At 28.4% G+C, this 26,585-nt stretch overlaps 1 protein-coding gene across 2 annotated transcripts in view; it reads right to left on the reverse strand.

Moving 5' to 3' along the window:
• Positions 1 to 26,585, reverse strand: part of LOC105257380 (calcium/calmodulin-dependent protein kinase kinase 2) — a 65,138-nt gene that overhangs the window by 4,946 nt on the left and 33,607 nt on the right. For both annotated transcript variants that reach the window (XM_011267963.3, XM_011267962.3), the window contains 4 exons: positions 13,956 to 14,536; positions 13,068 to 13,495; positions 9,220 to 9,580; positions 7,888 to 8,084 (listed from right to left, as the gene is read on the reverse strand). In XM_011267963.3, coding sequence (XP_011266265.1) covers positions 7,888 to 8,084; positions 9,220 to 9,580; positions 13,068 to 13,495; positions 13,956 to 14,536 — 1,567 coding nt within the window. The remainder of the gene's footprint in view (positions 1 to 7,887; positions 8,085 to 9,219; positions 9,581 to 13,067; positions 13,496 to 13,955; positions 14,537 to 26,585) is intronic.

Here is a 26,585-nt window from a genome sequence, read left to right on the forward strand (position 1 = left end):
TGCAATATTAACGCTTTTAATATAATCGTATCGCTGTGAAAAATTTTCAAATATGCGCGCGAATTCGAACGATTATGACGTCACTAAATTTCGTAAGCATTTCACTTCACGTCGTATGTCGAGTGCATAAACGAGTCACGTTGCACCTCGCTTTTGATCTTTTATCTTTTTATCGGAAGAATTTCGTACATGAATGAATGTCGGAAGTGTCGAATCTAGTAACGTGCAATTCTATGTGATCTCGGTATATTAACAGATTCGTGGGATGATGTAATTTTATGTAAATCTCGATATACGTAATCGGCGTCGGTCGTCTCGTATTCTGTATGCACTGGATGTTTGCATGCAAATATCAAACATTTTGATATGCTGTCAATAGTAAGTTTGCAAATGGAATTTCCGAGTATTAATAGCATTATTCAACGAAGTTTAATTTTGCGTAATTAGTATTTAAGTATTATAATGAAATCAGATACTTCGGAAAATTTTCTTCTGATTAAGAGAGATTTTATTAAAAGCTAGCACTATTAGATTTCCTATTACAAATTGTTTCATCATAACAATCGCAATATTAATATTCTCGTTAATATTTTTCAATCGTATCGCTCCCTCTCTATCTCCCTATGTCTTTCTCTCTCTGAGGAATTTTCGCGCAACCTTGGACGTCATCACGTGACCGTGAATTTAGGCGCGCATGTAAGCGCGTTACTGTTTACTTCACTATACACGTTGTCGGTCGAGTCACGTTCGCATCGCGTTCCCACGTTTTTCCATTCGAATTCGAGTTTCGTGTACGAACGAGTGTCGGGAGTGCCGAATCTAGTAACGTGTAATTGTGTGTGATGTCGATATATTAACAGATTCGCGGGAATCATGTTAAAGTGATACATAATCGGCCCGGGCCCTCTCTGTATGCATATTGGACATTTGCACGCAGATATCAATCATTTTGATACTCAATAGTGAGTTTGCAAATGGAATTTCCGAGTATTAATAGCATTCAACGAATTAATTCTGTATAATAGTATTATAATGAAAGCAGATGCTTCTAAAAATTCTCTCTTTCCAATTATAATCAAATATGAGCTATTACTATGCTGCTTAGGTTCCCTATTTATAGATTGTCATCATAATAATCGCGATAGATTGTCTATCATAATAATCGCGATTAATGTTGTCGTTAATATTTCAATCGTATCTCTCTCTCTATCTCTTTCTCTCTCCGAGGAATTTTCGCGCGACCTTGCACGTCATCACATGACCGAATTTAGGCGCGCACGTAAACATCGACTTCATTGTACGCGTCGTCGACGCGCGGACGAGTCGCGTTCCCGCATCCTTCATCCATTTTAAATTTCATGTACGAACGAATATCGGGAGTGCGGTCTTCGCGTGTTAATTGATTCGCGATTATGATGAAAACGTTTCTCGATAATCGAAATCGGCGAAATCGTTATTCTGCGTTGTCAAAAGGTGTTCGAAAGATTCTTTTTGTGCGTATATAATAATGTTCGACAAGTTTTCGCGAGTGTTTGAAGCATCAAGGAGCATCCAGAGACATTGAACAATATTGAAGAACATCGAAAAGCACCGAGGAACATCGAGGAATATCGAGGATCATCGAGGGACAGGGATGAATTAGTTGAGACAGGTTAGATTATCACATTATTTACTCGCGTATGATCGATGTGTATGTGTATGTGTGTGTACTTGTACGTGTTCACGCATATAAAGCTATGTACGGACTATATAAAATTGTCCAGAAAAAGAGAAAAAATTACGTAAATATCTTTTTATATGTTTCCTATACTAACGTATGACTACTAATGAAGGATAGAAAATACCTATTTTTTGTCTCTCTTTTTCTTTATATGTGTGTGACGCGTATATTTGTATAGTCGATCCGCCAGTTCCGGAACTTCGCGTCAGCTGAGAATGTGTCGCGCACGTGACGAGTCGAGAACGTTGCACGCGATATGTCAGGAGCGTCGCATGTGAATCTGTAGATGATTATATTACTTAATCTGTTTGATAGCAATCCGGCGCGTTTTCGATTGACAAGATCGAACAATGAAAGAACATTTAACACGTGATTTTAGGCGCTTTCAGCAAGCAGCAGAGGACACAGTATTACTTCGTCCTTGTTGCCGAATATAAACGAATGATTACAGATGCTCATTTATAAAATGAGCACATTGAATGTGTAATTTTCTATCGGATTACTTTCTGAATTTAATATATAACGTTAATTAAAACATAATAAAATGAGAAGGAATTTTCTCCTCTTTTTTTCGTTGCGCAATTTTAAAATTTCTTTAGATTATCTAGAGTTGTCAAAAAGAAAATAAAAAATTTAGATAAAGTTTAAAAATCATTTTCAAAGTTTATATACACAGGACAATAATAGCTATAATAAAAATTGATCATTAGATTTCACGAGAGAGTTTTAAATATGTATAATTAGCGAAGTATTACAGTAATTTTAAAATTTAGTCATTTTTAAATATTTGACTTATTGATTAATAAATTTATTTTTATGTGATATATATATATATATATATATATATATATTTAAATTATATAAATTTTCTTTGCTTTTGAAATATGATAATGCCACTAGTGAATAGTAATATTTGGAAACTGTGTATCAAAGTACAGCTCAATACTCGGCATTGCAATTACTACATAGCAGAATATAATGTATTCTGACATAGTATAGTTGGGATGCTTCATTTGCGGAAGTCATGTAGTGCCGACGGCGGAAGTTGCGAGTTCCGCGATGATGGTGCATAATTAAAGAGGTGATTAATTAAATAATGTTTGTGAGAAACGTTGTTAACGACGCAAAGATATCGCGCTGGCCTTCCTGTGTAGGACATCTTATTCATTGTCAGGATAAATTATAAATTTTTATTTTATTTCCAATTTATTAAAAAAGTTTAATATAAAACGCTTATTTTTATGTTAAAGATAATGATACATAAAAAAATGTTCTCTTTAAAATTTATAACATTTTGAATTTTTTTTTATACAAAATTCAATCTTTGACATATAAAAAGTATTTAAATTTTTTTTACAATTTCCTGTATTCTAATTAAGAATTTTCCTCTTTGAAATAAAATATTATTTTCTTTATTTTATTTTATAAATATATATATATATATATATATATATATATATATATATATATATATCTTGATGCGCATTATATCATCCGTAAAACAATCTGTAAATGTCAAGCTTCTATGTTTATTAGATCCACAAAGAAAATGTTTCTTATCTATAAAAAGCTTATGGGAATCCAACCTCAGAGATAAACACGTCCATGAACTTTATATTCTGTGACATTTAAAAAATATCCTTAGTCAGCTGGGAATAGGTGCAGATGATGCATAAATAATACGTATCAAATCTTTAAATATTAAAATTCTTACTATTTTTTCTTATTAGGTTGCACAGTGTATTATTGTTCTATAATGATTCAAATGTTTATGTACGTTAGCTTTGATTTACCAAGAAATATGAAAGTTTCAAAACATATATATAAGATTATTTCGAGAAAGCTCGGAATTTATAGTGCATCACTCGCATGTTTATATTTCTTAATTAAATACATTTATTAATCGCTAAAATAATTCTTTTTTCTTATTAGATTGCACAATATATTATTTTATAATTATTCATATGTTTATACACGTTAGCTCTGATTTATAACTAAGAAATATGAAAGTTTGGAGCAAAACATATATGTAGAACTATTTCGAGAAGACTCGGAATTTATAGTGCATCGCTCGCATGTTTATATTCCTTAATTAAACAAACTTACTAACCATTAAATTAGTTAAACTTGTGAGGGAATTTCAATAACGTTAAAACATGCATGATAAACTAATGCGTGTTGATTCATGAATATTACATGTATCCATGTTCTTTACTTTACACTTTTGCAATTAAGATAATCTTTTCGTAAAAATAAATGAATAAAATATATTTTTACAAAAATTTCTAAAAAACATAAAAAATTCAAAATTTATGTATTATATACATTTATACGTTTGTTTTAAGATTTTGTTGAAATAAAATTTGCATGCACATTAGAGATTAATGGAATGATAAATTTTCCTATTTGTTTATCTCTGAATCTTTCTCTTCATGTTATTAAATTTTTATTAATTATTTATCTGGTTCCCATTGTGATTCTTTACCAATAAATTGCCAGTGTGGTCGATTTAAATTATTTTATTTTATCTACTGGCGACATTCAAGAATTTAATATTAATTATTTATGTTATTAAGTTTTTTCGTAAATGTTTAATGGAAATCTTTGTCATCATTTGTTCCATTACACACTCTTACATTTCTTAATGAAATTAATTTATATTTCTTTTATTTAATTGATTTGATCACGATAGATTCAATGCAATTTATTGAATTTAATTTTTGAAAAGTATAAATTAAATTAAAATAAATTTCAAAAATTAAAAATTTTATTTAAATTATGACGAAAATTAAATATTTGATATTGAACTAATATTGAAATACATTCAGGAAGAAATACCCACAGCGTTAAAAAGAGAGATCATTTTCGCCGTGAAAATAGATTGTTAATAAAAGGGAATTGGAAATATTTTTTATCAAGAGAAAAATTCAACTGACATCTATAAATACAAAAAAATCTGAAACTGACGAAAAAGCAAACCCGCCCACACATTGCTAAAAATTATTATAGAAAAACTAATAATATCGAGGGAGTGAAAAATAAAAAAGTATGTATATTCGAAAAATGTAAAATATTGGTAAGATTAAAAAAATATAAATACATCAAGAAAAAACATTACAAACGCCAAATTTATTAGTTTAATGTTTGAATTGATAAAGGTAAATATACATTGAATTATATATACGAAATATGTATAGAAAATTGATTTGTAGATATCAAAATGTGAAATAAAGATAAAAGTAACAATTTATATGAAAATATTATTTTCAATATTATTTTATTGAATATTTTTTGTATTTAAAAATTTTTATTACTGTTAAACTTTCCAGAATAATTGGCGTTTGCAATTACTCTTTCTAATCTCTTTAATAAATTGAAATAAAAAAATAAATCCGAAATTGTTTATGGAAATGCAAGATTATAGGGAATTTAATGGAGCTAACATTTCAATAAATGTTTAGATCTAATATTTTATGAGATATAAAGTTATATTTGATATTTTTCCCTTCAATAAGATAATATATTATCAATGTGTTTAAAAAAAAAGAAAATATAAAAGAGAAAATATTTCTACTCATAAATGTTCTCAACAAAATCTTTAGTTTTATAACACGTTTTCTGATTTTATTATGATTTTTCTATTTCTCGTATATCAAAATCGAATTCGATTCTTGAAATTTCAAGCGACTTTTTATATTTTTATTTAGAGTTTACGGACGATTTAGCCGGGGTTGTTGCAAACTCGTGATTTTCCGTGCTCGCGTTTCCACTTGTTAGGCTGGTGGTCATTTATTTCGCCACGGCATTTTGCGATGGTTGGATTAAGCTTAATCGAGCGTGTAGATTCGCGGGTCGTGAACCGCTTATTATAGATATTGCCTTTCTTCGACGACGACGCGGCGGAAATTCAAGCGATCGGACGTAGTGCGTTGATAAGGTCATGCGATAGCGTGACAGTTCGGTTAGGTAATCTTGGGAGATATTTATGGTCAGAATAGTTGTTATCGTGCGCTAAATTATGTGCTTCTCTTTCTCTTTCTCTCGGAAGAAAAGTAATAATGCGATCGTAAGCAATTTATGCCTGCGACTAATTAACTAGACAAGTTAATATTGTTTTTCCTGTGATGAAGCCTCGATATAATGGCTTTCTCATTTACGATCATGTATTTCGATTAATATATATGTTATATTATTTTTTTGATGCCCACGAACATGAACATGATGTAAATGATATTGTGATTAAAGTTTATTATAATTGTCGGATTGTTATATTGTTCATATTAAAAAATAAAAATTCAGAGATATAAAAAGAAAGCAAAAATATTAAAAAATAAAGAAAAAATTAAAAATTGAAAATCTGGCACATATTAGTTAATTATTATGGATTAAGGTTACAAATAGAGGATCATATAATCCGGAAGCATATAGTCCAAGATGTAATTGAACTATGACCTTTTTTAGTAATTAAAAATGCGCAAAAGAAAAGAAAAATAATAAAATGTAACGGTAAGCTCAATTTTATACACAACACACTGCACAAAATAAGAATTAATATAACACAAAATAAGAATTAATTGTAAAACATTCTACTTGTAAAGTTATTTCGATTAACAGACACACATATATATGCACCGTTATAGCAAGACAAATTTGCAACAATTTGTGTATATATATTATTCAATTATTTTAATGATATAAAATTTTCTCTCTTATTATATGTATATATATATATATATATATATATATATATATATATACAATATAAGAAGTTGTTAAAAACATGTTTTAATTTTAAAATAACGAATTATAGTATTGAGATTTTAATATTACATTTTTTTATCATGTTCATTCGACAATGGCTTATCATGCAACATGTTATTTATATAAATCGTGATTTAAAATCCAATAGCTATGCCAATTATTTTTTGTTGTAATCAACGTATACAGAAGCACATTCGTGTAAATTGTATCTCATCGCGAAACGTTGATTGAAAAAAAAGAGAAAAAAGAGAAAAACAGAATATATGTAGAAATATATGCGTGCTATTCTTGAGCTTGATAATTACTCTGAGTTTTCTCGAATATGTATTACATCTGTATATTTTTCATTTCTGTACAATATATGCATTATATTAATACTAAAAATACGTAAAATTTTTCTCGAATATTAAAAGATCGGGACACAATGAAACTTTCATTTATTATGAAAAATTTATTCGAAATAAGAAAAATATTTGATTAAATTACCCGATAAGATTTTGAAGATAGTTTGAAGATTCCTTCAATATAAATATTTCATATAAATTTATGTTTTATATATCTTTTTCAATTTTATTATTTCAAAGGCTAATTATAAGATTTCCGTTTGTAATTTATAAAATTTAATGCATTACTTTTTTTATTCCGGAAACTTATAGCTTGTATACATGCAACGCGATATTCTAATGCGAACTTAACACAGCTGCGACATGTTATAAATTATCTCTGCTGCTGCACATTTCTTTGTCGATTTATTACACCGTACATTATTGATTCATTCGGAGATTATTCAGAACAAATACATATGTATACATGTTTAACGGCTTTAATTGAAATGCGTTTAAGCGGTCGATCACGCCTAAGAGCAGGCCGAAAAGTCTTTTCTATTATAATCACGAACGTACACTACACGAGAGGTCTTTGATCGAGAGCCTCTCTCACAATGCATGTAGGTCAATCCGCACGTGTCAGCTCTGCGGTTCAAGAGGTCACTGCTTGCGGATGGAAGTGACGTGTAATAGCCGGTCGATTTATCGATTTTTAATCTCGCGGAGCGAGATCAACCGCTGAATACGTGTCGCGTGCACGCGTGTTACTTGTTAACATTGTTGTATCATTGTTCGATCCTGTCCATGGTGATTATGATGTACCACATATTACAAACGCGAGCATATCAAATATCGAAAATAACATATAATTCAACACTCAAAAAGATTTCATTTCGTATATAAATATGTGTGCATGCATTGTGCATCTAGACAAATAGATTTATTTTTAGAAGGGTTAAGCATGGATTTGTTGCTCATGATTCTAAATTTGAACTAAATATTGCTTATACATTTGTTATGAAAATGATAATATGAATGCTTATACATTTGTTATGAAAATGATAATATGAATATACTTACTGGTCCTGAGTATTGTGCGCTAGCAATAGATACTTCTGGTGCCGCGAAGGCCGGTGTACCAGCTTTCCCTGATAATAATTCTCCAGGTTCTCTTAATTCCGTGCTAACTCCTAAATCAGCAATTTTAATTTTGTCGTCTCTGTCCACTAGTAAATTGCTTGGCTTTATGTCACGGTGCACTATCTTCTGGTAATGTACTGCGCATATAACAATAAATATTATATAGTACCATTTTTTAATTGTTATGTTATAATTTTTATTGGGATTTAATTATAAAAAATGCAAATTTTTTGTAGAAAATATTCACAATTATTTGTATATTTCGATATTGCGTGTTGAAATTAAAAAATCCTTATTTAATTGCTTAATATTTTAATATATTTTAATTATTCATTTTTCGGCACGTAAGATTATAAGTAAAAGTATTTGATTTGAATTATATTATTTTAATGTATCTAAAGTTAATATTGCATTTTCAAAATTTCAATATAATTTCTCAAGTTCTTGATGTATTATAATTTCAATTTTATAAATTAATTGTGTCCTAAATATTAGCGTAAGATACAAGATAATACATATAGATAATACACATAGATAATACACATAGATAATACACATCTGCTGCACATTTTAAAATATTTTGATACGTTTGTTAGGTAGGTTAAAAAATATTTTGTTACAAAATATTTTTTTATCACAAAAAGAAGAAAAAATATCAATTATAAAGAAATATATAAAAATATAAAATATAAAAAGAAGAAAAAATGGAAGTTGTCAATTTTACATTCCACTGTATAATTGAATAATATGATACAAATAAACTACAATATCGTGTAAAATATATACTGACATAGATATTGAGTAGTTTACGTAATGTATGATACCTCTTCCGTCATTGATCGGCGATAAGCGCCGTAACAGGCGCGACATATATATCACATAAAACAAATCTATCTATTGAAAGAGTTTGGATACTATCATTAAATGAATAAATAATAAATATGTCACATGTGATTATATTTTATGACACCTGATTAAAAAGATAAAAAAATTTGAATCTTAATTTTAGGAATATATTTAGAAATAAACAGTGAATTATATAAATCTTAAACCTTGATTATTTAATTTCTTATAACGCAATAACTAAAAAAATATGTAGTAGATATAATGTGTATATTACGCTTAATATTTAAAATACAATTTTGATGATTAATAATTTAATAAATAATTTAAGAGATTTTCTTTGAATAATAATATTCTAAAAAAATTGATCTGTCAGAAACCTAATTGAGAAATATAAAATTTATTGACATAAATAATATAATAACTCACAATATTCGACACCCATGACGACGTCACGAAAATAACGCCTGGCTGTATCTTCTGTCAAAGGATTTTCCGTGGGTATAACGAGAATTTCGCCCCTATGAACCAATTCGAAAACTAAGTAGAGATTATCCTTATCAGGATGGTCGAGTACTTCGACCAGTTTCACGACATTAGGATGGTCGAGTTTTTTTAGGATGGCGATCTCCTTATAAACTTTCGCCAAAGGGTCGGCGCCCGCCCTGCGCGGTGGTATTTTACCAAATATCCCTGTTTTCTTCATCAATTTCCTCTTGCTAACTATTTTCATGGCGTAATGCACTCCGTCTTCCTCATTATAAACCTTTTTCACGACACCGAAAGAGCCCTGAAATATAAAAAGTGCGAAATAATGCATTAATAAATGCGATAGAGCACATAACATATTTTTTTCAAACAATGCCTCGAATTCTCGATTATTATTAATTCCAATTGAATTTTTAATTTTTTGAGATTCTTGCTGAATAAATGTATTATTATATATTTCTTGAGAAAGTTGTCATTAACATACAGGATAATTTTCACATATACTATGAAAATATATTTGCATACATATCAATTATCTCGATATTTAACTTTAATTAATAAAATAAAAATTGTACAAACGTTTCGATGGAATAATATTTTTAATCTTTTTTGCATTTACCAAAAATATTATCATATTAGATTTATTCTTACATTAGGATAACATTAAGAAAATTTAATTTAAAATTTTAACTTTAAATATTTAAATTAAAATTATTAAATAGTTATATTATTAATTATTTATATAATTTATATAATTTATATAATTTAATCATTATTACATAATTTTATTGCATCATTATTACATTATTTAATTTGTTAAAAACTAATCAATTATTGTTAGAAAGAAGTAATTTCAATTATGATAACTAGATATAATATCGAGATTAATTGAAAAAACTATCTGAATCATTGTTCTTTTTCTCATTCTCATTCTCTCTCTTCTTCCACTTTTGTTTTTACTTTCAATACCGCGAGTTTTAAGAGAGTTAAACAGTTAAATACTGATGTAATATATAAAAATCTTTCTCGGGAATATTTTATAATCCTTTTGGTATTTTTATTTTATTTTCTTTTTTTTTGTTGACATCAACAAAATGCATACGAAACAATCGTGACATTGCTACGAAAGACATTGTTATGTAGTCTTTTAAAATAAGCGCGACATATATCATGTGAAAAATCGTGCTCTTTATCAATAATCTGACTTTTTCCACATCCTTTTACCTTAACCTTGCAACCCTTTCTACGGTTCAACTACGCTGCTATCATGATCCGTATCATTTGTAGTAAGATGAAGGTCACTGATGATGCTCTCAAGAATGGCATAATTTTATAGTTCACAGTATAATCATTCACTGTATAATCATCTTTGAACACATTCGGCTGGCAGACATTTATTTTGATAAACATAAAAAACGAGCAAGATTTAATGAAATATCTCTAGCATGTATATCTTAATCTCGTATACTAAATATAGCTTTTCTTTTTTATTTTTTATGCGATCTGAAAATACTATATATATTTATCATAGATAACTTAGAAGAATGACTATTTATAATTTTTGACTATTTAGAAATGATTATTTAGAATGTTTCGCGGCATTTTATTATTAATTATTAATACAGATTAGTTATTACTAGTTATTACATTTATATGTATCTTTTATATAAATATATAAACACAAATAAATAAATAAATATATATATATATATATATATATATATATATAAATATTGTAAATATATATATATATATATATATATTTATATATATATTTTACATAACTACATTATTAACTGTGCCGCATTATTTATCATTAATTAAAGTGTTGAAGTCGTCTCATCAATGTTACTCAATTTATCTGTGAGATGAATTTCATCGCGTAGAAATAACGCTTGATGTAAATAATATGGTAATCCATAGTACGGTTTTTTACTTACTCTCGTTGAGAACATTGCCATATAATTATGCAGAAGAGATCGATGTAAAAACGTGCCGGGAAAAGAGACGAATTAACTTTAATACGTCGTTTATAAATACACGACGATAGTGATTTCGTGATATCAAGCATATCAACGTTGCAGAATCGAATTGATCAAACGTTAAATTGGCATTACATTTCATTTCAACTGACCAATTCTTACTTTATATTTCGTTTCGCTGAGGAATTTAATTTTGAATTTGCGAATGTATCTTTAAATGAATGCGATAGGAAAGAGAGATTGAATCACTGAAATTAATAAAATTCAGTCATTCTCTATACGTGCGGTGTTTGAAAATATTCTCATGAATAGAATGACGTTTAATTTTATTTATAAAAAAAAAGAGTATATTTTGCTTTTTTCTTTTTTTTTCTCTGAGGAAACGATTTCTGAAATTCTCGAACCTCAAGATCGCGCGCTAAAACTTCTCGCAACTAAAAGCTTTGCGCTTTTCATTCAGTTATGGCAAAGTGCAAAGTTATTGCGGTCGTTATCTCGTTCTCTTTCTTGCATCTGTTTTGATTCCAATCACGCTACGTTGAATACGTAAGCATTGAAGCGAGCCCGCATTTTCTACCGCGTTTCTGTGTGCGCTTTTATTCGAGAGAAATGTTTGAGCACCATTTCCGGAGGAATGAAGCTCATTCTTTTGAAACGTGCGAGCGACTTTTAACCTTTCTATTGTTATACGTGAAGATTATTCAGAATTTTTTTTTCAGTATATTTTAATTTTTACACGGAGACGATTGAGCGTTTTTATTTAAGTCATCGTTTGAATTTTTATTTAATCAAAAAATTAAAAGATTAAGAAACAGGTGTAAAAAAGTAAGTTGAGAACCAGAGATAGAAAATATATATAAAGATTCCGAAGAAAAAAACTGAACTCATTAAACAAGACCTGTACAGAAATAATTCTAAACAAATGCAGCAGCAAATTAACGTGTTAAATGACGAGAAAAAATTTCCAATCTGTTTATTCTATAAATAGGTCGGCAATTATAATAAATAAGCAAATAAGTGCAAAAACAACAATTATCTTAACAATTTTTATTCAAATTTTCGTTTCTACGGCCAATATTGCTTTATCATGCAATGTATAACATAATTGATCAATAATCTATAATTACGTTATTATTAATTATTTCACAAGAACGAATGATAGAGTGATTAAAATTAAAAATGATGACTCGCGGCGCCAGTTACTGATTATTAAGAAAGTGTTCGTATTCAATATTGATAATTATATTATAGAACTTAGCCTTTTCAATTACATCTGTTTCAATTACATCGGTTTTTAACAAGCTATATTAACCGATAAGGGGATCGACATGTCACTTCTCTCTCTTTGAAGGGCGAAACTATTTCGCAGCGCTTACATATATAATCAGAGAATGATAATATCACAATATACGCAAAATATCGCTGTTGCTAAATTTACTCAGTGCGAGATATCTACAATTTTTTTCCTCTCAAAACAGATTAAAAAGATTCTCTTTATATATAGAAGCTAATTGCTATTTGTGAAGCAGTGGGATTTGCACACTCGTAACTTTGATAATTGAAAAATCATTCCGTTCATTAGTAAACAGTAAAATAGATACTTTATGAATTATTGAATAAATATATAAAATGCAATCTTTTTTCAATAAAAGAAAATTTATACGTGTTAATGATTTTTAAATTAAATAAGTGAGATTAAGAATATTTAATAATTCCGCGAAATAAATAGATAATAGAATTAACTTATCTTGATTTTATTTTAATCTTATTTTAATTAAGCCGATTTTAGCGAAATTTTAATCTTACCTTTCCAATTTCATTTAACACTTTATATTGATTCAATTGTTGGCTGTCCTGCTGGTTATCGATGAAGCACGTATTGGCTCCAACGGAGTGCTCTCTGTTGAGTACTCTGTTGCGAATCCTGGGAGATCCTTGAGGACTGCTGTAAGGGAAGCGAGGGAGAATGGCTTTGTCGGTGACATTGACAGTTTCCCCGCGCAATCGTTGGCTCGATCGTGCCTCACCGGGCAAAGACAATTTTCTTGTATCTACTATTCGACTACTATCCGCGGCAATAGCAGTTGCCACATTTGTATTCGGAGCATTCTTTGAGTCACTCAATCCAATAGTTGTGTCGATCACTTGTTGGACTCTGGTTGTCTCATCCATCTCTCGCATACTTCCGTCGCTTTCATGCGAAAGATCCTTGTGCGACGTCAATTGTAATTTAACTAAACAGATATTAACGATGAAAATATATTTTGGTTTTTATTTAGTTTCGCGACACAAAATTTCTCTTTTAAAAAAAGTAGATTTCTCATCCTTATTTTTTATATCGAATTAAATGAGAAAATTTACAAATAAAAAAATAAATTTTAAGAAAATAAATATATTAAATATATGTTAAATATATTTAATATATTAAATAAATAGCATAAATGAGTTTTTTTGCTATAATATATTTTTGTAAAATATAAAAAACTCACATTCATGATTTTCCGCGTTAGAACGGTCATATTTTTTTATTGTTATATTCTCATTTTTACGGAGTAATTGTTCTTAAATTGTAAATTGTTTGTCAGTTTTAAGAGCATTCTATCCAACTTGAAAGAATCCGTGCTCTCTATATTTTATAACAATATCAAATATCTGCTTTCTAAGTCATATTGACAATGAGAGTAGTTTACTTACCGATATCCTCTGCCAACTCGTTGCTGTCGGGACTATCCTGCCGGGGCGAAGTCTTTTCCTTGAGGACCTCCTTCACCTCCTCGATGCTAGGCATATCGAGGCCGGAGCTCGACACCTGTCTGTGTATCTCTGTTGTCGGCATTCTCCTTTCCGATGTATCTGCGGCCAGCTCTTGCTCTTCAATACTTTCTTCTACCCTATAAGCAAGGTTCTTAGTCAAGGCTTTCGTTCTCGATACACGTCTCTCCTTTAGAAATAGATCCTGCGGCTGCGTGTCGCCGCTCGTTGTCGAGCTTCTTCTATTATCGTCGAAACTACCTCGAGGGCTCACGTAGCCGCTGCTCTGTCTTCGGACATCCGTGCAAGTCGGTTTCAAAGTTGATTTCAAATCGGTCTCTTCCACTTCCTCAAGGTACAATGCGCTGTCTTTGCGTACTTCCTGGATATATTCCGGGCTTGATGGCACTTTTGATGAACTGGGTACATCCGTCGATAATTCGGAGTCAGCAGGCAAAATCTTTGTCTGCCTCGAGATGTAAGGGAGCGAATCTGAGGGAGAAGGGCGATCAATCGCACTGCGCCTGAAAAAAACGAAAAGGTTTATTAATTGTAATTTGTACTGTTTCAAACAATGCAATTAAGCGACATTTAACATTTCATTTGAGCACTCATATTTTGAAAAATTTAAAAAAAATACACTGTATTTTTATAAAAAAAGCTAAGTACGCGAGGTCCGTTTATGATATTTTTTTAATGATGTGATATCTTTTTATGATATTTTTAGGTTTTATTTAATTTTTTTTAAAATAAAATTATGTGTGTGGGTATTTAAAATATTTTTACGTATTTATGTATTTAAAATATTTTTAGTTATATTGTACATCATACATCGTATACAAAATACGCATAAGAGAATTTATCGAAGCATTATTACTGCGTCACATTACTGCGTCATCATGTAAAATTACAACTCGAAATGTCAGATAGTTACTGCGCATAGTTCGATAATCGGTACGATATCTGATACCATAAAATAATTATAGGAGAAGGTATCATCGACACGCATTTAAACCTCTTCAAACGGCCATATAAATAGAACTTTGATATGGATGAAGTCTTATATGACCTGATACGAGGTTTATCGGCTTGTATCGTGTTAATGACGAGGTACGTCGAAATGCCAATATGTCAAACCTCAGGGTCGAGAATAGATAGTGACTTCGATGCTTTTTAAACAACCTTGTCTGCTAGAAAATTTGCAAAATATTTCTAAATTTCATGCATTTCGGAGCATATATATTGAAGTATATTATTATTCTTATTAACCATTATGAATGCACTGGAAAATTTTAATTGTCAAATTTTGACTGTTGCATCAACTTTTAATGTAGATACTTTAAAGTAAAAATGTGAATATGATTGATTTTAATTGTAAAAGCAAAACAGTGAGAGCAAGTATAGATATCTGTAATAAAGAAGAAGATTGCAGGTATTTTATAAGATTTGCATAGAATATAGTTATATATATGTTTTATATATATATATATATATATATATATATATATATAAAACATACACACACACACACACACACACACATACGATTTTAAATATAATTAGTGTAATAATTTTATATGTGTTTTATATATATATATATATATATATATATATATATATATATATGATTTTAAATAATTTTTTTAAAGAAATATGTAAACACTTGCGTAAAACGATTGCTTTGGTTCAATAGCTCTATGCAAACGTGCTAAGATAATCACTTCAAATCAAATCAACCTTGAAATAACAACTTCATTAAATCTTGAGCTGTACAGAGTGTTAAATACGTACTTGTATATGGCAGGAACGAGTAATTTGCAATTGAGATTTGAGATAAAGGTAGATAAAGAAGTAAAAAGAAAGAGAAAGAGAGAGAGAGAGAGGAAGAAAGAAGATCATTGAGAATGTACATAATATATAAGAAGATAACTCGTGTTTCTTTCGAACAGCGAACTTTTTCCTCGTGTACAAATTTTTGCATTACAGATAGTCGCAAAATTGAAACGTGAAATATTAAATATAAAACATTTTGATTGAGTTTAAAAGATTTTGCATTGGATCATTAATTTCGTCATTATTATGTTGAGATTAAGAAATTTTGACAGGCTAATTTGATAAAAAAAAAGATATTTTATTCTTATGTATCTCTTCGTGTCTCATGAAAAATGTCTAATCTACGAAAATTACATTTATAATTCTTAGAATTTTTACACGCGAATCATAATTAGTCTACACACAGAATACATATTTTTATTTATTGTTTTATTACTTACAAATATGTATGCAACATCTGATATGATATTTAACGTTACCCATTATTTCAACTAAAGTCGCGTGACTTTGTAAGAATTAAATCTTTTGTTTGCGTGACGATGCAACTTGTCAGAACTTTACTTCACTTTTAAGCGAAGCATGCACAGTAATTCAACGTCTACATCGTAAGCATTTTCGCGAGCGAAAAAGTCGATTGATCAAAATATCGATAATATGCGGCAGTCCATTTTTCATCCTTAGTAGACGATAGAATAATGGACGAGACGCAACATTATACTTCGTATCACGCGAGGCGCCGCTTGTAGTCGCCTAATATACGTAGAGAGTGAAGTGCACACATACACATATACATATTCATAATTCGACACGAAGCCGGTAGTCGGTATACGGATCAATTGTACAATTCGAACTAGGCCAATGAATGCGACAGCAAGATCTAGTAAGAGATCCGCATTTGCCGCAGCTCGGACAAAGTCCTATTGAAGTCGAAAGTCGAAATGCCTTCCTCGACAAGGAATTAATATATGTCACTTTTCAACATGAATAAATTGATAACTTTCTAATAAGAATCATAAAGTGCATTTCTAACTCAATTTTATAAATATATTAATAAAATTATATATTGATAATAATTAATAAAAAATAGATAAATGTATATTAAACATTATGTTTCTATGTATTGTGTAAAACATATATTATTATTTTTAAAAATTAAGAGAAATTTAAAAAAAAAATGAATAAAACATCAGAATGAATGTGTGTGTGTGTGTGTGTGTGTGTGTGTGTGTGTGTGTGTGTGTGTGTGTGTGTGTGTGTGTGTGTGTGTGTATACATATCAGATCTATTCAGATATATATTTTTTAATAATATAATAATAATATATGATTTGATTTTTCTTTGCTTCTTAAAAATATATAACATAGCATAAACGAATTTACAATCTAATTATTATTCGTGGTTGTATTTATATATTTTTTAAATTTAATATTATACATCTGAATGTTCCAAAATTAAAGACAATTTGTTAGAAAACTCAATTCAATTATTTTGAATTTATCTTAATTAGATGATTTTCTGCGAAATTGAATCTTATTACAATGTGTTGAAGTATTCTTCGACGGTTACAAACGCCTAGGGAATAGTTGTGCACATCATTGCTTACAAATGCGTCGAATAAGTCAAGGTAGTTTCACATATATCTATCGAATTGTTCCTGTATTATCTGCATGAATAGCGTACAGTTCAGAATTGTACACTAAATGTTGAGTACTTCATTATAACTTTGGTTTCAAGTAAGAGACTAATCTTATAATTAATTACAATACAAAAAATTTTTAAGATTTTACTTATAATATTTTTTAAATATTAGCGTAAAATATATTTTCGCACATGTATCGTATTTATATATCTTTACAAATTTAGTTTATTAATAAAAATGTTAGTTGATATAATGTTAGTTAATATTAAGTTCTCATAAATTTTGATTTTAAGTATTAGCTTTTCTTGCATATTGCAATATCCTACAATGTTCATGTGTATTTCTTTTAATAATAAAAATGCATACGCGCAGATTATTACGTAAAAAATGTTGAAACAAAAACTGGCCACAGTAGCGGATATTCCGTGTAAGGATATGCGTATTATCTAAAGAATGTGCATCGTCACTTATTGAGGAGATTGCTTTGCTATTTGTATTCGATAATAATATTATAATAAGGTATAATAAGATAAAACAGTATAAGGTAAAATAGAATAGATTTATCAGAAAACCTGCATCATTTATTGAATCAATTGTGAACTAAAATTAAATTGAATATGCATGTAATTTTCATCTTCTCTTCATAAATTTCTTTCTCTTTATAAATTTTTAAAATTTTATCTGCATCGTATATTTTCCAGGGAAGTATACAGCGCGGCTTAAAAAAACGACTTTCACACTTTTATATTGAGAAAAACTTCCATTTATAATTAAATACATACATCGAATATGGAATATTGTTTTTGCTCATGCTCAACGTTAACATGTCTCGGCTGTCGTTTGCCACCTGTTACGAAAAAAAATCGTTTAAATATCACTAGAGTGTATAGCGTTTCATAGAAAAACGTTTAACACTCAACGAGACTCGAGAACGATCTGTGAATGCCAACGAACGAATGCAATCGTCAGAAAAACTTGGCGATACGTGTCCGCCGTTCTTATATACGAAGCACGTAGTACCGCGGAATGCACATTTATATGCATTTTGTCTTACTATTATATCCGCATCCAACTGACAAATGAATGATAGACATATAAGTACTAATATATATATATATATATATATATATATATATATATATATATATATATATAAATCATAAAATACATACTATACAAGATACACACTTGCGTAGCATCGATGAGACTCGAGGAAAACTGAATGATTCGAATTTTCTTCATATTGATTTTTATCCCAAAAAAAAAAATTTCTAAATTTGTTGACAATTAAAATTTATTTTAATTTATTTTAATTATTAACAATTGTTTGAATAATTTGTAAGAAAATTATTTTCACTAATACTTAGTTTATTAATTTTTAGTTGTATTGTTTTTCTTGAAATGTATTTTCTTAAAATAATATATATGAATCAATAACAAACAACGAACATGAATTTTCAAACATTCGTGTTCGTCATTTGTTTGTTTCCTTTCGCTTTGTATTTGTTTTGGATTGTATTCTCATCCATACTACACAAGAATTTTCTTTAATGTTTCATAAGCGAATGAATCCGAAAGAAAAAGCTGGCGAAGATTCCGTAATCATCATAACGTACACAATTTTTCTAACATAAAAATATTATTTTTCCTTCACTTTTCAAGATTTATTAATTTTTTTCTTATTACAAATGATAAAAGCTCATTTATTGAAATTAAAAAGCGTATTACTGTGATGAAAATTAAACTCCTCTTTTAAATAAACAAGTTTAATAAAAAAGTAATATATTTTAATATATTTTCTACCTTTTTATATCATTAGAAATTACGTGAAAAGATGATGCAAGGAAAAAAAAGAAGCAAACTCGGATTAATAATGGATTAGTTTATGTGATTACGCGCGCAGAGAAAGCGTAAGAAAATGAGAATCTTGTGTACCTTCGATAAATTACGTAACGCACAGAAATGATAAAAGTGTGCCGCCACGTCGGAATTGCCTCGTTACTTGTGAGTTGTAGTTTACGATAGTATGTCAAATGCATTTCCATATATTGCTCGCAGGCAAATACTTTATTTTGTCGTTGTTATCTGTTTCTGGCGGCCAATTTATTATAGCAATCGAATCGTAAGCGATGCGATAAGAACATCATAACTTGTAATAATCTTATCTTACGAGAGCAACGATTATTCGACTTTTATGTTAAGCGATTAATATTTAAAGTCTGATAAGGATATTTGTAATGTTGCACTTGCGAAAATATTTGTTTTCAAGATGTTTATAAATGGTAAAGCATTTGTAGTACGCTGTTTATTCATATTAAATAATAATCATATTAATTTAAGAAGAATTATTAAAAGCAAAATCTTTATGTATACCGTTCAATATCTGAGAAGAAAATAAAGCAACTGGTTTAATTATATATTATTATATAATACAGTTTTTATAAGAAAATAATTAGTTATATTTTATATGTAGTGTTATTTATAAAGTTTTATTTATAAAGTTATTTTATTTATAAGTTATTTTATTTATAAAGTGGATAGAGATATACAAAATAATTGTTCATCCTCAATTTTTCGATTATTTATTCAAGAATTATTATGTAAAGAAATAACGAAAAATTATCTTAACAATTATATTTGATATGTGAAGATCAAATGAAGATATTTCAATATTAAGAGATATATTAGAAATTAACTTTAATTCTTAATATATCAGAATTACGATTATATTTGCGATTTTTTGCATATCGTAAAAGTTCAATATATTATCGGTGATGCCTTTCAAAACGATTGAAAATATTTGTGCAACAAAAACTAAAATTTTCGATCGATGAGAGATGATAAAATTCTTCACAGTTGATCCGAACGCGTTTTAATTAAGATTCATGCCCGCAAGACATTAAAGTCACGAATAACACATGCCAAGAAGGCTTCGAATAATTAATTATTATTCCTAGAATGAGCGCACACCATGCGCACGATGCATACTGCACGCACTTCTATTCCTCTTGCGAAGAATAAATTCGCGAATCTGAGGATAAGGTGTCAAATTAATATATTAATTAAATTATAATTAAATTATATATTAATATATTATAATTATTATATACCATATATTATAATTATATACGTATTTGTAGCTAAATACAGTTGCATGCTGTGTCTAATAATGAACACACGGTATTTATTATCAAATTTATAAACATGACTTATTTACTGGCTCGATTATTCTAAAAATATGCAATTTCAAAATCATGCATAATTTATGTGATGGATATTTTTCATGTTGAAACAGTTTATTATTGTTTAATAAATTAAATATAAGAGAAATAAAAGAGAAATATATGAAATAAAAAATTATGATTTAACGTCGTATTTTATACAATTTTAAAGATAAAATATGTTGAAAATGTGGCGAAAATGATAATAGATGGCATACATTTTTTATGTAATTTTACATAATGCTATGTCATATGATATGAAATATTTATTGGATATATACATGTAAAACGCGAAGCAAAATAGTTCTTATACTAGTTGGTAAATTATTTTTTTGATGCGAAGGTAAGTGTAGTTCGTTCATTAATGCGTGTAATTTCAATTTTAAATTATAGATAGCTTTAAACGAATATCACTCAGGTCTGCATGCAAATATCTGCCTGCGATAGAAAACCGCAACTCTGCAGTCTCGAGTTCTCTGACAAATGCACTGTATTATTTGCTCCTGACATAGAGAACTTCAAGGAACTATATATTGCGATGCGTGCATTACAATATGTATACAGTCGGACTACAGCAAATAATAGAGTCCACGAGATAAATCCTTCAAAGCATTGCCAACCATCCCGTGCCTGCATACTATTTCTTATTCACGCCATTGATTTCGTTTCATGATTCTCGCGATTTCCAAGACAAATCTTTACAAAGGTTCAGTAAAATGCAAAGCATCTATAAATCTATTTTTTCAGTTCATCGATTGCCTTAAACATGCCAAGCTTAATTTTAAATTAATTTAAACTTTCTTGTTTGCTATTTGAAAATGGATTTCTTTCAGATTAAAAGTGGAAGCACTTTATGCACGTGCGATAATTTCCGAATAAACGATAGGAAATGAAAGATTTTTATTAAATTTTGTCGGAATAATTAAGTAATCCTCTTTTACTTTGTTTATTTTCTTTTTTAAATTCTCTCAAGCTAATTATATTTTCTCAAAATTTTAATTGCTAAATAATGTATACACAAATTTCAAGCTATTGATTCTTTTATAATCATTTGCTTGAACACGAACAATAATGTGTGCGGGAGATCTTCCTCAAAATTAAAATGAATAATAGTGACACATGAATTTTTCGTAAGCCTTTATCTTTGTGCGGAAACAAATAATGATGACCAATATCGTAACTGACCTAATGAATTTTGTTTCAGAATATCGAATAATTGTAATCAAATGTATATCGAAAAATTAATTCGAACAATTATATGATCATTTTTGATACAAAATTAAATGCAAATTTTACACAATTGAATGCAAAAGATTACAAAATTTCGATGTTTATTTTTATTTATAATTTAATATATTATATTAATCAAGTAAAATTTCTTTGTGTTTAATTTAATATTTTCAGATTTAATGCATCAAAAGATAAAAATTTTTGAATTACTTGAAAATCGCACGTTTTTTATATCGCAGGATATTTTCTTTCAATTAATTATGTGTCAATATATTTCATGATATAGGAACATATTGATATTTGTTTTATGTTTATCTTTAATTATTATTATTATATTTGAAACTCTTAAATATAGATGGATTACAAAACTATGTTAGATTGCAAATTTTTTTTAACTATTTATTGGCACATCTTCAAGTTGCCTCGCAGTTTCCGTTTGGCATATAATCCAAAAAACCGCAAACGCAATGCGGCACCTTAATCGACGAGCAAACTTTTCGTCTTTTTAACCAAGCTACCTTCCAAACTTGTAACATTAAGGCAAAAAGTTTTTTCGAAAGCACATGAAACGTTAAATGCGATCTTTGGCGAATTTAAATGAGAAAAGTCAAGTTACTTGCCTCAAAGAAAAAATTTTGTTAATTTCGGAGAAAACTTATGGAAATGATATTTTCTTACATTCTCTTACAGAATGATATAATTGAAAATTTTGTTATAGACGGTCGATGATATAGAAAGTTTTTCGCGAAAATTGGAATGTTAGTTAACTGTTGTTAATGGAAACTTTTATATCAATAATTCATATCAATAGAATATTATTCTTCCAGAAAAATAGAGAATATAAAGTTATCTTTCTTACTGACAAATTAAAGAAGCCAAGATAATCTAAGGCAACAAAATAAAAAATTGCATTAGCTTAATTCTTAAGTCTTAACCAAGAATTTTCATAAATTTTCAAAAACTACAAATCTATGTCAAATTTATATTACACGCCTTTTCATTTTATCGTCTTCTTAAATTTAAATTCAAATAAATTGATATTGAATTATACGAATGTATAATAACAATAATTTTAATATTAATATGCATGTTTTTAAATGTTTTATTAATATTTAATTTTAGAATGTTTTCGAAGTTTTAATTTATCTATTTCGTCAATATGGATAATTGACTTACTAGTAATTGAAATAGATTGTTTCTTAATGCGAATCTTATATTAAACGATACATTTTGTTTTAGTAAATGTCTTTCACGATTGATTTAAGTTAGATTTCACATTGGACACACGTGAATTTTCTTCTACTTGCATTATCGTAAAAGTCAGTCTTCCACATAAAAATGTATATATGCAGCATTCTTTTTTACATAAACATTATTAACAAAGACATCTGTTATCATAAACATTATTAACAAAGACATCTGTTATCATAAAAGCATTGTTATTCATTTTATAAATGCTACAGATATTTTTACCTTACATGAATAAAACATGAAACACTTGTGATCTATGAATATGAATATGAAAATAAAATAACTAAAATGTCTTTATTTCTACATTTCTATATTTGTCACACGATGAATAAGATCGCTTTGAAATTAAGTATTATTGTTGAACTATTAAATTATGACAAGAGCCAATTTTTAAAGAAGACCATTAAAAATCCTTATTTTTAAATATATTTCGAGAACTAATGAGGCATCTTTCATTTTTCAAAAAGAGAATTAATTTTGCGGATTTATGTATGACTTATAAATTACATAACATAACATTTCTAAAAGACGATTAATTATTTCTCACAGTAATTTAGGCAAAATTGCCTCAGCATTATGAATTAATTAAATGACGAGAGATGGGATTATCTCACTAAAAAAGTATATTTTATGCCACAGAAGTGTTAAGTTTGGCTTAATGTAGACGGGGACGAGAAAGGGGGAGAAATCGAAGTGTCTCTTACCGGCTATTAGTAAGTTACTAACGCGACAGTGTCTCGGCTAATGGCGTTATTAACGATACAGTTGTGTACGTGACCCGATCGTAGCTCCCGTATCGTTTTCATGTACTGTTATAGTGACATGTATCAATGATCGATATTCGTAATTAAAAGGATGCAGTATTTTTTGCGATAGACATCGCAATATGCATTATGTGATGTTTCTTTTCATTTAATTATTTAATGCATTTAATTAATAATTAATAATTTACAAATACCTATTTTATAAAGAAATCTCCATCATATATTTAAAAAAATTATGTTTGTTATGTGTATATATATATTTAAATTCCTCGCATTGATTTTACCTTATTTTAAATGGTCTACGAATTTCTTTGGAAGGAAAAGGAACATTAGTCTAAAAAATGACTGTTTCATTTATTATAATATTAACTGTGGAACAGAAGATCGCAGTAAAAGTACCGTCCATTTCGAGCCGGACGTAAATGCGATTCATTGTTCATCTGTAAGACGCCATAAAATAAATGTAGAATTAACGGGAAACAAAGAACACGGACAATACGTACAAAGGGAGTCTCAATTGAAGAAACAAGTAAAGAAAATAACATTTATTCGCGTCTTTGTAAGCACACAAAAGCACTTTGATTAATGTGATTAAATATAAACTCATTGACGTTCAATGGCTACATATCACTTACATGGACGATTGTATAATACTACATTTGGACTATCAGACTCATTAACACCTGGGCGTAGATATTAGTTGTCCTTTGACAGTATTTCGTTTGATGTTATAAATTCGAAGTACGAAAAAAATTCCGCGCCATCATGATACTACACAAAAGTTTTTCCAAGTAGCATTATATTTTATGAATTTTTTTTTCGGGAAATGAAATTGTGATATAACATATTTACGATTACTTGATGTATTAATTCCGCAAATGTATATATTCAGATAAATATATTTAGATAAATATATTTTATCTAATAAAACTTTAACTCCATGTAAACTTTTCTTATCAAAACTTTATCGGATACTGATGTCACGATTTGAGATCACTCTCGTATCACTTCGAAATTACACACGATTTTGTTAAATGAAGATACACTGAGCGTACAGATGCATATATCTTCGGAGTATGACATTTCAAACTGCGATCGCGTGTGTATCATTTTTCTATGTAATGTCGTTTGGTTCCTTTTACCTAGTCAGCAGACTGAATTAATGATGTACCATCGTCGACTCGCGACCGTCGAGGCAAACCAATATTGCAATTTGATCGATCTTGATGCACGATGCATACGCGAAGCACGTTTTAGACTATAAACGATACCACGAAAGAATATATACGCCGGCTCGTGGCGAAGTCGTTCTAAATTAATCATATTCCGTCGATTCTCTCAGCATTTATCTACTCTTTTCAATCGATTACTTCTTCAAACAAGCGTTTTATCTTATAAAATTATTGTGCTACAGAAAAAGAATGAGAACAAGAGAAAGAAAAAAGAGAGTAATCTATCTAAAATTTTTATATTCCGGTATAAATAAAATGTAGTACAAATAAAATTATGTCTGATTAACAGTTTAAAATTATGTTTGCAAATTAGTTTGTTTGTCCAGTTGTTATTTCAAATAATAAAATGTTCTTATTTTTTATGCTGAAATATTTATGTACTAAAATTACTGGATTATGCGAATTTATGATTTATAATTCAAATGACTGAATATTTTAGTAAAATTATTTTCAGCAAGCACTGATTTTAATATTTAGAAATAAAATTTTAAAGCTTGTATAATTATCATGACAATCTATAGATGTATCTTAGCTAATTGAATTTCAAATTTTAAAATACAATTTTTTCTACTTATCTCTTAGTCGAACATTTGCGCGTTGCAAATATTTTGTAGCATTTAATCTATATTAAATGTTTGTATATATAATCACTCATGCATTCAGATCAGATCTATATAATACGATAGTATTATAAGAGTTCAATTAAACATTGCATGAAGTCAATTAATTAGATTGAATAATTGATTAGATTATTTAGTCGCATTGTCACATTTGTTGCGTGAATCTATGACAATCTATGATACACATGTATGCGTGTATTTTAATTGAAAGCTATTTAAAAAATATAAAAAATTATTATTATTTTTGTTAAAAAATATATATACGTAATAAGATATTTTTATAATCTTGTATGAATTTTCTTCTCTATATATTTAAAAACCTTTACTACGTTTTAAGTAAATTTTTCTGCAGAAATATATCAACTTTATTTTAATATAAAACATTTTAATTCGAAGATTATTACATAATATATATATATATATATATATATATATATATATATATAATATTTAATATATACAATAATGAATATAAAATCATATAAATAATAATAATGATAAAAAGAAAAAATGTACAATAAATGTAGAAATATCAATCAAAGATAATAATTTTAATATATTGAAAGTATATTTGGTATTAGAAAGGAATATAAATTTATAGAAGTATATAGTATATTTTCGATATTAATTTCAATATATCAATTCCAATAATTGCGTTTCCCTTTCTCTCTCTCTCTCTCTCTCTCTCTCTCTCTCTCTCTCTCTCTCTCTCTCTCTCTCTCTCTCTCTCTCTCTCTCTCTTTCTTATCGTGATTTATTGAATCTCTTTTTTGCAGCTTATAG

Source organism: Camponotus floridanus, unplaced genomic scaffold (assembly GCF_003227725.1).
Source record: "Camponotus floridanus strain SB8 unplaced genomic scaffold, Cflo_v7.5 scaffold54, whole genome shotgun sequence".
Lineage (NCBI taxonomy): Eukaryota > Metazoa > Arthropoda > Insecta > Hymenoptera > Formicidae > Camponotus > Camponotus floridanus.